At 38.9% G+C, this 13,246-nt stretch overlaps 1 protein-coding gene across 1 annotated transcript in view; it reads left to right on the top strand.

Annotated features, from left to right (window-relative positions):
* The window catches only part of LOC123674119 (heterogeneous nuclear ribonucleoprotein L), a 152,896-nt gene that overhangs the window by 100,735 nt on the left and 38,915 nt on the right, over positions 1–13,246 (top strand). Inside the window, exon 6 of the mRNA XM_045608990.1 lies at positions 9,340–9,417. Coding sequence (XP_045464946.1) covers positions 9,340–9,417 — 78 coding nt within the window. The remainder of the gene's footprint in view (positions 1–9,339; positions 9,418–13,246) is intronic.

Below are 13,246 nucleotides of genomic sequence, written 5' to 3'. Positions count from 1 at the left end.
TTATAAGAACTTTTCATTTCACGAAAATTTCCAATTTTCTCCTTATAGATTGGAAACAATTGATTTCACGAGATTGCGATTTTCACCAAATTAATTCTTTAAAAAATCGAGCCCGAAAATGTGCCATTCTTCTTTTTTTTTATAGCTCAAAGGAATTCTGAGATCCCCTAACTAAACAACAAATTTTGGACACCCGATACTCCAGTTGAATATGATTACTCTCCAGGTGTTGAAGTAATAAGGTTATTCTCAAAATTTATAATAAGGAAATATAATAATGTTGTGAGGGACTCAAGGTGTTGAAGTAATAAGGTTATTCTCAAAATTCATAATAAGGAAGTATAATAATGTTGTGAGGGGTTGTTCAATAGAAATGTTAAAATTCAAAATAATTATAATGGCAGCACTGTGTTCAATTTTCTGACATTTTTTATGTTTTTTGTGTTCAGTAGATCATGCCATTTAAATTTAATGACATCGATTCTGTTTGATGACAGTTTGAATATGTCATGAATTGACAAACATTCATTTTCTGTCTGAATGAAAATTTCCTAGGAGAACTAGGAAAACTTATTAGCATCGTTGCCAATTTGACAGCTAAAAACAAAGCGAATTCAAACCCAAAACCACATGTTGCCAAAATATGATAACTTCAGCGACAAATTCCCAAACCAAGTTCAAGCCCGGATTTACCGTAATAACCCAAAATGGGGGGAATTCCCCAGGGTTCTATTCCTTCCCCGCGCACTTTGCGAGGCCATCATAATTTGTCCTTCGCGAACGGACGTGAACGTTGAAAATGCACGAGGTTTGATCCAGATAAATTTTTCCCGGCCAACCCTCCGCTTAAAATATTCATATTCAACGCCAAACGGATATTTACATAACCGGAACTGGGGAAAATTTACATTCGACTCCATTCAACAAATCCTGAAAAATTAGCCCCGGATGAATATAAGGAGTCTTCCGGTCCCCGACGTCCGTCCGTCCGTCCGTCTGTGAGCATTACTCAGCGAAAATCCGCCGTTTCTTATTCCGGGGGAGTTTTAATATTTCCACCGGAGTTTTCCGGAGGTCTACCGAAAAGGGCGGGCTTGGGAAGATTGAATATTCTAATTACGCTTTCCTGGAAATGGAGAACTGGGGTCTTTTCGTTTGTGAATTTTTAAGATAATCTAATGAAGAAATATGACGCAGAAAAGGCTGAGGTTTTATATTCATATGCGGAATTTCTACTGCTAGCCTCTTATTTTGTCTACTCCATCTCTGAAAATGAGGAGAGATGTAAGATGCTATCTATCTTTCAAGGGAAGACAGATTTTCATATTCATTTCTGGTCATTGCTTTTATTTATTGTGTACAACTTTGCTTCCGCTGTGTTGCAATAGATGGCTGTAACGGTGTTAGTCGAAATAAATAGATTGTAGATGTCATACAATGAGCTTAGGTATTTGTAAACATAACGCCATCGAAATATTAGTCGATTTGTGTCTGCATCATAAAGTTATTCTCTATTAAACATGTCAGCTTTCGAGACAAATTCTCGTCATTCGCGGGAGGCTTTAATTTTCTGCTTCAATATGAAGAAATCTACAGCAGAGGCTAATCGAATTCTCTCAAATGCCCAGAGTGGTTTCAACGCTTCAAGAACGGTGATTTTGACGTCGAAAACTAGCATGGCGGTGGAAGAGAGAAGGTTTTCGATGATGCAGAATCGGAGGCATTATTTAACTCGTGTCAAACGCAACAAGAATTGGCAGGATCATTGGGGGTAATGCAACAATAATGCAACATTTCAAAACGCCTGAAATTCATGGAAATGGTTCAGAAACTAGGAAAGCCAAGATATGTTGAACGGCGTTTGTTTGCTTGTGAACAGCTGCTTTTAAGGCAAAGACAAGACGGAAGGGATTTCTGCATCGCATTGTGACTGAAGATGAAAAGTTATTATTGCAATAAGACCACTTAGATTAGTCTATGCCAATGCTCCACAAGCGATCCAAGGCTTTCAAGATGGAATTCGTGGAGTTGTCGAGGGCAAATAGCCCCGAATGTGCAAATTGGTGATGGAAACATTCAAGAAAATGTTATGGTGGTGCAACCGTAGCCATGGCGACCATTTGGGTGATATCATTTTTCATTGTCAATGTTGAGCCTTGCTCTTCACAAGGAAATAAACTGATTTCACTTTGAATATATTGAATGTAAAATGGAACCCTTCATCTTGAGCATCCTCCTTTTTTGGTGAACTGAATTTTCGGGACTCAAAATTGCATTCAAATAGCTTTTTCATCGTAACACCAAATGACGAAGGTGTCACTCACATAGCCTTTGAACTCTTTGTAGGACATCCTTTCAGAAATTTTCCACGACGAAGTTTGCGACAGCTAGACCCCAAAGGATTATCCATAGTGTCTCCATCTCGAATAGTTTCGCCTATCCCGTTTCCAAATACTTCTCCAAGTGTATCAGAAAGGGAATAAGCCAACCATTCTTCACTGTCGAATCGGCTTACCGGATAAGATTGATGCCAAATCCACGATATATAGAAAACTCGAATATCCCTTCCGTAATACCCCAATATTCTCCCAGAATGCGCTCGGGTAGGGTTAACGACACACAGGAATAAGGGTGCTCATTCTGGTGCAAACATTAGAAAACATTTCAGGATGGTAGCAATATTGCCCCCCAACTTCCGGTGTCTCCCGGAACAAGAGGGAGAGAAGTTGCGGCTGTGTTTTCGAGCCCCCTCGGGCGGTTCGCTGGCAACAGGTTCGAAAAGTAGGCCAATACGGGGCGAGGGGTGGTTTTTCGTTGACACGCGAAAAGTTCATATTCCCGTAACTTTTTCTTGGGGGATTATCATTTCCGGATTCGCCTCATTTCCCGGAATTCTTTCGATGTTTCGTTCTGGAAGGGAAAACTTTGGAGATTGGTTTCCGCACAGTAACTGTTCTTCGGGGAAATGTTTTAACACAGACTAGCGCGAAGATTTTTTTGTCTATAAATAAAATGCAGTCGGAGGAGAAACAGTAAAAATGTGAGAAATGGAAAATTTTTCCAACGGAATGAGAGTTGGATTTTCTTTGACGAGACTGAATGTTTGTCAATTTCAGTGGACAATCTAGGTGCTGAAATTTTGGTTTCCTACAACTGCTATTAAAAGTAGCGTATTTTTCATAGCTTACTCAATTTCAAAACTATTCATTGCTCATACTGTGAGAAATATTATTCCACAAAGCACTTCGCCTACACCTCGCTTGGTAGGCCAATGAAATTGAGCTTTTGAAAAGTCGTTTCTATGGAAACGCTAAAAATGAACAGATACTATCAACGGAGGCCATTTTGAATTGAATCAGGTACATTACTTGAATTATTTCAATTTGAGCAGTTTTAGGAAAAATATTGTGTGCAACATGTGGAGAATATTATATTGTGCAACAAGTGAGGAAGTTCAACTTTTCTCACGAGTATGGACACACAAGTGAGAAAAAGACTTTCACATTATGTTGCACACTATACTTTTCCTACAACTGCACAAATCTGAATAATTTAAGAAATATACCAAATTCAATTCAAAATGGTCTTCGTTGACAGTATCAGTTCATTTCTTGCATTTCCATGGAAACGACTTCTCAAAAGCCCAATTTCATTGGTCTACCAAGCGAGTTCTGGACGAAGAGCTGTGTGGAATAATATTTCTCACAGTATGAGCGATACTCGTGGGAAAAACTTGGACTTTCCTACCCTTTTAATTTTTTGAAGATTTGAGATCTACGAAGAAACAAGAAACCATAGTGTAATTTCCATTCGAATTTTTGAGGGTTGCTGAAAATCTACCTCTTTGAATAATCCCAAAGGTTCATCATAAGACATCATACACATAAATAATCAAAATTAGCAATTTGTTCTGATAATTAACGGAAATGATTCACGAAACCAGCATTTCAAAACTCCTAATGAACTGTGTTTATCAACAGAAACCCCCTAATGTATTCATAAGCAATATACAAACGAGCTGTCAAGATACCATCAACAAACGTCAAGAACTCGAGTCGAAAATATCGTTGCCCAACGTATACAATTATAACGTTTCATTGAAACGTTAACAAGACGTAGATTTCGGGTATGAGGAAGTAAAAGCAAAAAATATTGGCTTAGCCACCGCCTAAGATAGACGTGCGTCGATGTGTGTTTGTCAATTCCTCGGAAAAATTAGTCTGGTGTTATAATTAAACCAATTAAAATAGCTTCGGAATACTGTTCTTGAAATAGTACAAACACACAATGCTGCCTCATATTTCATTGCGACGGACAAACCGTACGAGTTGACCTGATGGGTATCCATTTTCGTACACGATTCGTATACAGGGCGTCCCAATAAAACGAAGCGTTGTCATCCTGTTGAGTGGAAATTTTATCAATAATTAAACTTTACTTTTTTAACTGAAAGTTTGTTGTCGAATGATGAAAAGTCCCCGGTCTGATGCACAGATGGCGGTGCTAGTATTAAATCCATATGATTTTTAGTCAGTACCAACCTTCAAACGATACGTGTCAAAATTTGACAGCAGTCCGACCATTTGTTTGTGAGATATTGCGTTGTGAGTGTAGCTACTTTTGTTATTTGAAAAAAGATGGGAAAGAAACAATTTCGTGTGCGGATAAAATATTGCTTTTTGAAGATAAAAATACGGTTGGAACAAAATCTTGGCTTGATGAAGAGTTTCCGGGGTATGCACCAGGAAAATCAACCATCATTGTTTGGTATGCTAAGTTTAAACGTGGTGAAATGAGCACCGAAGACGGCGAACGCAGTGGACGCCGAAAAGAGTCTGTCACCGACGAAAAAATCAAAAAAGTTCACAAAATAATTTTGAATGACCGTAAAGTGAAGTTGATAGAGATATAAGACATTGTGAAGATATTATCTGAACATGTACATCATATCATTCACGAATATTTGTACATAAGAAAGCTGTGTGCAAAATGGGTGCCGCGCGAGCTCACAATCGATTAAAATCAACAACGTGGTAATGATTCTGAGCAGTGTTTGAAGCTGTTTTAGTGTAATAAACCTGAATTTTTGCGTCGATATGTGACAATGGATGAAACATGGCTCCATCATTTCACTCCGGAGCCAATACTACATTCAGCTGAGTGGACTGCACACGATCAACCGAATCCAAAGCGAGGAAAAACACAATAGTCAGCTGGTAAGGTTATGGCATCTGTATTCTGGGTTGCGCAAGGTATAATATTCATTGATTACCTCCAAAAGAGCCAGAACATCAACAGCGATTATTATATAGCGTTATTGGATCGTTTGATGGATGGAATCGTTGAAAAATGGCCCCATTTGAAGAAAAAAGGTGCTGTTTCATCAAGACCATGCGGTGTGTCACAAATCATTGCAAACAATGGCAAAATTGCATGAATCGGGCTTCGAATTGCTTCTGCATCCACCGTATTCGCCAGATCTGACCCCCAGCGACTTTTCCTGTTCTGAGACCTCGAAAGAATGCTCGCTGGAAAGAAATTCAGCTCAATGAAGAAGTTATCGCCAAAATGAGGCCCTTTCTTGAAGCAAAAGACAAATCGTACTACAAAAATTGTATCGAAGAGTTAAAAGATCGCTATAATTGCTGCATCGTCCTCGAATGCAACTATGTTGAATAATAAAATCGAATTTTGCCAAAAAAATATTGTGTTCTACTATGGTAGACCGGGGACTTTTCAATTGGCCTGTTATATAACAGGGATCACGGAGTTGTCATACTGATTATTCATTCTATCAGTGTTCCCGGGTTGAAACACCGTAATCCTCTAAAAAGAGGCACAAAATACAAAAATACAATTTTTCCTTTTGAATAACCTTGTGGATGACCATCCGCATTTTTTCCTAAAATTCCTCATTATTCATGAAAATACTGTGCTTATTTCACCATCGACAAAGCCTGTAGCTCAAATTCTTCAAAACCTAATGGTCCAAACTAAATTTATGAGATCAAGAATCACCCTGTATATAGGATCGTCATAAATATCCGACAATCTCGAAGCGAAACAATACAGGAGCCAACTAATCTAATCGAGGTTTTCGGGAATGCACGATTAGTTGGTGTGAAACTCGAACATTGGCTGATTTATGATGCTTGGTATTGTTTTCAAATTAATGTGCCTCCAACTCTTGCCGGAGCTCGGCTTTTCTAAGAAACAGTTGCGGCCCATTTGGTGGCTGCACCTGACGTTTCAATGTTTAATTATGATGATAGAGCGGAATTCCTTAGGTTCTGAGCCTTCGTTTGATTTCGATTTCTGGGTTTAATTTCGCGTGATGTTTTCTTTGACTTCTTTATTTTCATTTTTTGTTTTGTTAAGTTTTTTCATCAATATATTGTGTGAATAATAGAACAGTGTAGTGAAATAATATGTTTCTCATTATGATTACTTTAATTTATAATTTGATAATGCAGCTATACTAAATATATTTCTCTTATCATTTTCTAAACTTCTCCTTGAGTAGCTACTGACTTGGCTGGTGAGAAAATTTAATATGATTCCTAAACACCTAACCTATTACACGATCTGTTTAGGTTCAATAATGTTGACTGTATTTCTTCATGTTAATTTGGTGTAATTCTCATCTACTGACTTCCCCATGCTGTACAAAAGATATTTGCAATCAGCAATCATACCATTAGCCAAAACTCAGATCGTGGAAACTTCAAAAGCTTTTAGGTATAGGTTGGTGAAAGCAACATAAATTCCATCGCCTGAGCAAGACTAGGAGTATTCCTCCAGAGGGTTGTTGTCCAACTTCCATTGTTGGATCGCTGCCTTATATTGGCTTCTCCAAGCACACAAAAAGACTCGGGACCAACAGGTGTTAACCTTAATGCTCATTAGCTGTTTCATTTCCTTCAATACTGCAGAATGCCCTAGTACCCAAAGTAGAGTTACTTTATTGCCTCTGACCAGATGCTTAATGATATTACAACGCTTCCATGTCAGAAGAGACCACTAGCTCTTCTAGGTACCTCAGCTTGGCTTGACTGCCGGTAGTGATATAAATATGAGCCCCTTTGAGGTTGTTTTGAGACACTCTTCTTCTTTAGGTACCTTCGTCAACGTTTACTCGAAACAATGATACTAGTAGAAGAGAATTTGTTATGAGTGTTGCTACAAAAGCTTAATAATATTAAAATATATTCAAGGGAAGATTTGTTATAACGTTAAATTTGTTTGAAGTGAACATGTCAAATAATTTCCCATTAGAGAATCTTGTACTGAACGATTGTGTCATAATTTCGGAACAACCATATATTTCATTAGGTATTATTTACAGCTTATACTTCTCTCATTGAGATACGATATAAATTTCGTCGTTGACAGTTAAACATGTTTTTAGCGCGAAACATTCGCGCGTAAAACAACAATCGTTCGGAATCTCATTCTGAATCCAAGTAAATATCCGCAAGAACATAAAACGAACGGAGATCAATGTTCCGTGATTTCTCTATTGTTGAAATTTATTTGTCGGAGCGCAGCCGAGTTCCCTTTGATGTTCGCCGATCTATGAACCATTTATCTCCCGATCTAGATGCGAAGCATCGCATTCCTCTGTACGGTATGACACAATAACCGATGGTATTTATTTCTTGTCGACGCGAATTGGATCAACAACTGCTCGCCATTCGTCTCCACAGAATAACAATTATCGTGCAAAGTACGGCTAATTAGTAGCTCAAAATAACGCTGTTCGATTTTTGGCAGTCGATATTCGGCCATTCATTTGGTCGTGGGCTTTTGGTTCTTTTATTAGGAGAGGGTAGAAGGTTTTATGTAGGTCGATTCGTTAATAGGTGCACGTTCATTAAGCACACTTCGATTCATTAGCGCGTCATGTTGAGAGAGGACTTGCATTCAGTATCTTTTAATTGACTACGAGTGCTTTGATCCTCGGATTGAAATTTATGAGCATGTGAGGGTTTCTTTTCGAATTGCTCGGGTCTGTTCTTCATCTTGGGACGTTTGTCTCAGATTCGATCTTTCAAACATTGAATGTTATGACGGTGTAAAGGTTTATGCTGATGGAGTAATATTTAATGATACTCAATTGATCAATAAGACACAAGATTCGAATTATACAAGCCAATCTCTTTGATGCTGCACTTTTTCAACAGCTCCTGATTTTTTTCGGTGCAGAATACGAAGTAGCTCCCAAATCTATTTTTTGAGATATGCTGCTTTTCAATTGCTTCATTTGCAACTTATAACCATTGCTAGTTCAAAAAAAAACACTAATAGATTCAAGAATTCATTATCAGAAACACATGGATTTAAGTATTTATTACAGAATTCACATTCATTAGTCACTTGAAAATGTCCTTTTATGTGTCTTTCTAGCATGAAGTGTAGTAGGATTGTTTGCTGAAGGCTCTAACAGTAGTCGGCCATCATCAGATTTAAAGGGGGTTTCATTGCACCACGATTTTATGCTCTATTGGGCCTCCATCACAGCTGTTCTCGTCATAAGTCATAGTAGTCTACAGTTGACCCTGCAGTTCCAGAGTTCTTATGAACTCCAACATCTGGGATGACTTCAAGGAGGTTCCTTCCTCACTTCTACATATATCTCGTCCAGAGCTCTTTTTGTGTTGGCTAGCGATGGTAAAGCAAGGTTTCTTCCTTCTCCCTGCTGAATCTGAATTTGTCGTTTTTTGCTAGACTCATTCTGATAGGGCACTTCCTGAGCTGGGAATGTCCTGTATGAAATCTAGTGTGAATGTGCAGCATATTCTTTCTTTGATCTCGCAGTGTCTAAGTTTGAAAGGAACTCTTTGGAATGATCCAACCCAGGATTGTTCATCCTTTGAACTGCGACTTCATGGTCTATTATCCCCTCCATCAAAGCTATTCTCGCTATTACGGGATTTACAGCTCGCTCTCCAGTTCCAAAGTTCTAATGATCTAGAGTATCTGGGATGGCTACAAGAAGCTTCAAGGATAGTGATCGCGAAGCATTTCGTTACCAGGTAATCCGAAATTTCTTCTTGTTCCCCATCACCTGCTGTTGTCATTTTCTATTATACTCATTCTCATAAGGTGCTTCCTGAGGCAGCCCTGCAAGAAATCCAATGAGGAGGTGTAGAATATTCTCGCTAAGACCTTGATAGTTCTTTGATATCGCAGTATCAAAGTTTCGATGAAATTACTTTTTGAATGATCCAACCTAGGAAGATTGCGCTTAAATGTTTCTAATTCGGTTTCTTCCTTCTCCTGAATCTCTCTCTCTCAAAATCAAGATTTCAGGATAATTAATACTATGTTTTGTTTCAGTAAAAGAAAATACGAACAACGGACGGCCGCAACCATTACTACAGGAACCACATTTCGGATCAAGGCCACAACCCTACAGTAAGTACCCATATCATCATAATCTTGGCTGAAAATAACAGACAGAGAAAAAAACGTAGAAAATTTAAAAAGTGAACAACCTATTTTCATAATAATTTCAACCTTCACAGAGAAATAGAAATATCTCTTTCAAAAGCGCTATCAAGGTATCCTTTTTCGGCTCAACGTTCAGAAAGGTAATTACCCGATATTGTGTAACAAAACACCCCTATAACAATGGAAAGCGCTGCGGTCATACAGACAATTTCCCTTCATCGCGCACCGTGTAATTAATTCCGTTGTTTCATCCCGTGCAAAGTTACATTCCACGTGTCGAAGTAATTGTGTGCGAAAATTAAATTATGCACACGGGTAATGGAACGAACGCATCAGCTGAAAGGAATAAGTTGGTTAATTTTCGGTAGGTTTTCATTGTTCTCGATACGGCCTAAACGTGTGTTGAATTGAGGTCTGTCTAGCTTGATGGTTATGCTCTCTTTCGTACGGAGACTTTTGCTCAGTTTTATATTTTTGTGGCACATATTCTGTTGTATATATGATCACAGTCACCCCAAGATCCTTACAGGTCTCACAACTTTTCATCTTGTGATGGATATAGTTCTAAACTATCCAGAAAAGGTACCAACACTGAGAAAACTAGGAATCATTTAGCCTGGCCATCCCTGACCAAATTCATACCTTCAGCAAACCTTCTCAGTTGCGAGAAGAGAGAGAAAACTAACATCGAGAAAACTTACTTTGATGCTAAATAGAATAGAAGATTGAGAAAGGAAGCCCACAACCTCAGCTCTCAAAATGAATACCATTAAATGGTACAAAGATAGTTCTAAAACCATGACGGTGACTGATGCTGGAATATTTGGGAATGTCACCAAATGCTCACTATCGTTAGAATGTATGGGTTTCTGATCACCCGGGAATTGAAGAAAATGAAAAGGCATTTAGCAGAAAAGGAGCATAAACTCCTTTCACTGACACAGATCCTTTCTGTGGTTAAGGTAAATGTACCCACAAGAAAGAGTTTCTGGAGAAGGAAAAAAACCGAAAGAGAAACACTCTGGCGTAATCCTCCTGGGTTGGATCATTCAAGAAAGTTTCTTCTAAACTTTGATACTGCGAGTTCTAAGAAGTATCTGGATCATGGCAGAAATATGCTACACATCCTCACTGGATTCATTGCAAGGCATTGCCTTCTCAAGCACCTCATGAAAATGAGTTTTCCAGAAAACAACGAGTGCAGACTCTTTGGGGAGGAGGAAGAAACTCCGGATCACCTAGTGATGGAATGACTCGCCATCACTAGCCAACGCAAAAAATGTCTTAGACAAGAAACTGGTACAAGTGAAGAGGTAGCCTCCTTGAAGTCATTCCAGGTACTGGAGTTCACTAGATGGTGAGCTGTAGATCAGCCCTATTAATATGTCGGCTAGGTTTATTTGCTGCCTGAAAAGAGTAAGTATATCAATCACAGATAAGACTCTATTGACAAATCCACCATTATATGGTAGGTTGCTGTGATTTTCGAAAACAGACGCGATAATACGTGGTGTCCGAGAGGGTAGAAAGTCAAAGGTTAAACAGCCGTAACGTGGGTTATTCCAGACAGTAATGGTAGGAGCTTATCCCGGAATTTATATCTAACAAGTTCTCGAAATAACTCGAGAGTAAATAGAAGGGTGTAATCGGTTTCCATGTTTTCCTCCCTGGGCCGAGTTAAAGCTGCCGTAATATCGCATTCCCCGAGGTCACAGAACGTGCTTTAATCCTTAATAACGTTTTACGGTTTCATTATATTCCTATTCTGGACGAAGAGTTACCTTGGTCAAATTGCAATCGTAAAATTTCTAATTAGTCTGCGAGAAGGCCAGTTCTACTGGAATGTACGAGAGTCTTACAGCAACAGTAGTGAAGAGAATATTCAATTTCAGTATATTCATTCGTGCAGAAATTGTCCACTGGAACGGATATTTGGGTGTTTCCATCGTTGAGGATTACATGATAATTGACAATGCTGCAGTATCGTTATTTGCACTGCGAGAGTCTCTGAAAAGCCTCTGTGTGCAACTATTCCCTTGATACACATCCATGGTTGTTTTGTTCAGATCTTTCAGTCTCGGGGAATGAAAATGACCTTCGTTGTGTATGCAAGCTAAAAGACTGCAGGGCTTAATGAAACAGAGATTACTGAAGTTCGTGGAATAAAATGAAACTAGCTTGTTATTGAAAATGAAAATGGCATAAACAGAGGGTATTCCAATACGTTTTACTGGATGTTTAACAAATGAATATATAGTGAAATATTAAGTCATGGAATTTGCCTTATGTGAGCAAGGGATCCATTGACTACCAATTAGATAGGCATAAAACTTTGCTTTCGCCGTTTCTTTCTGAAATTCGAGGCTGTATTGTAAAAAAACTGGTCATATATTTATGATTCAAAGTATTGTTCACTACTTTCTCTGTTTTTCGGGCAACGTACGAATCACTCGTTGAAAAAACTGGTCATCTCTTGAAGCGATCCACGAATCGATCTAATTTTTAGAATACAGTGGGTACGGTTAGATATTCGGTTTGGTCGTCGACGTGGAAGCATGGCCTGGATATCTCCATGATTTTCTGCACTTGGGATTATCGTAATGAACCCATTTTTCGTATACATTCACAATGTGATGCAGAAATCCCTTTCGTCTTTGCCTTACAAGCAGCTGTTCACAAGCAAACAAACGCCGTTCAACATCTCTCGGCTTTCCTTGTTTCTGAATTATTCTCATGACTTTCAGGCGTTTTGAAATGGCTTGTTGCATTACTTCCAATGATCCTGCCATTTCTTGTTGCAGTTGACACGAGTCTTGATCAAGTAATGCCTCCAATTCTGTCTTTCTCTTTTCCAACGCCATGCTGGTCTTCGACGTCAAAATCACCGTTCTTGGAGCGTTGAAACCACTCTCGGCCCGTACTTTCCCTAATAGCGGCCTCAATAGGTATTTGAGAGCATTCGATGAGCCTCAGCCGCAGATTTTTTCAAATTGAAGCAGAACATTAAAACCTGTCGCAAATAACGGGAATTTGGCTTGTAAGCTGATATGCTCAATCGAGAATAACTTTATGATGCAGACACAAATCGAATGATAATTCAATGGCGTTATGTTTACAAATACATCTCATCATGTATGACATCTACGATCTATTTATTTCGACAACCACTAACCGCTACAGCTAATATTATTGTCACTGTTCGATCAATTCAGTATGCAGAGATCGGCTGGTACAACGCCTAGTCGTGGAATTTTACAAATTCAATAACGAAATGAAATTCCGTAGCCACCCAAGTCGGTTTCGTGATCCCGCAGACGTAAAAACGTCGGCAAATCGAATGACGACGGTCGCGAAAACTGCTGCCTCAGCTTTTAGCTGCGAAACCGACGGGTTTCCGGCTTCTCCGGCGATATAAAAACGTTACTGTCGATATATCATCAATCAAGTTGGCAGCAATTCGTCTCTTCTTTCTTATCGAAAAAGATACGTGGCTCGAATTGCTATCTGTGCGTCGGAGAGAGTCATTTTTAGTCGGATAAAGGGAAGACTGTTGGGCTATTCTGGCACTTTTTTTAGTACGGTTTCTTGTGATTGCTGATTTCAGGAGTAGGTTGGAAAATAAAACCGGAAAAATAGAAAAGGGGTGATTGAGCATTTGTTGGATTTAATTATTCAGGAGTCAGGACCCCTCCTAACTTGTTTTTCCCATCAAATTTTACCCTTCTGCGCTGTCTCGTTGAAATCATCTGGATTCTGGGTCATTTTATAATCCAGATAAGTTGGATGGAATTTC

This window comes from Harmonia axyridis, chromosome 2 (assembly GCF_914767665.1).
Source record: "Harmonia axyridis chromosome 2, icHarAxyr1.1, whole genome shotgun sequence".
Classification (NCBI taxonomy): domain Eukaryota; kingdom Metazoa; phylum Arthropoda; class Insecta; order Coleoptera; family Coccinellidae; genus Harmonia; species Harmonia axyridis.
Note: the sequence above shows the minus strand (reverse complement) of the source record. Positions and strands in the feature narration are given on the sequence as shown.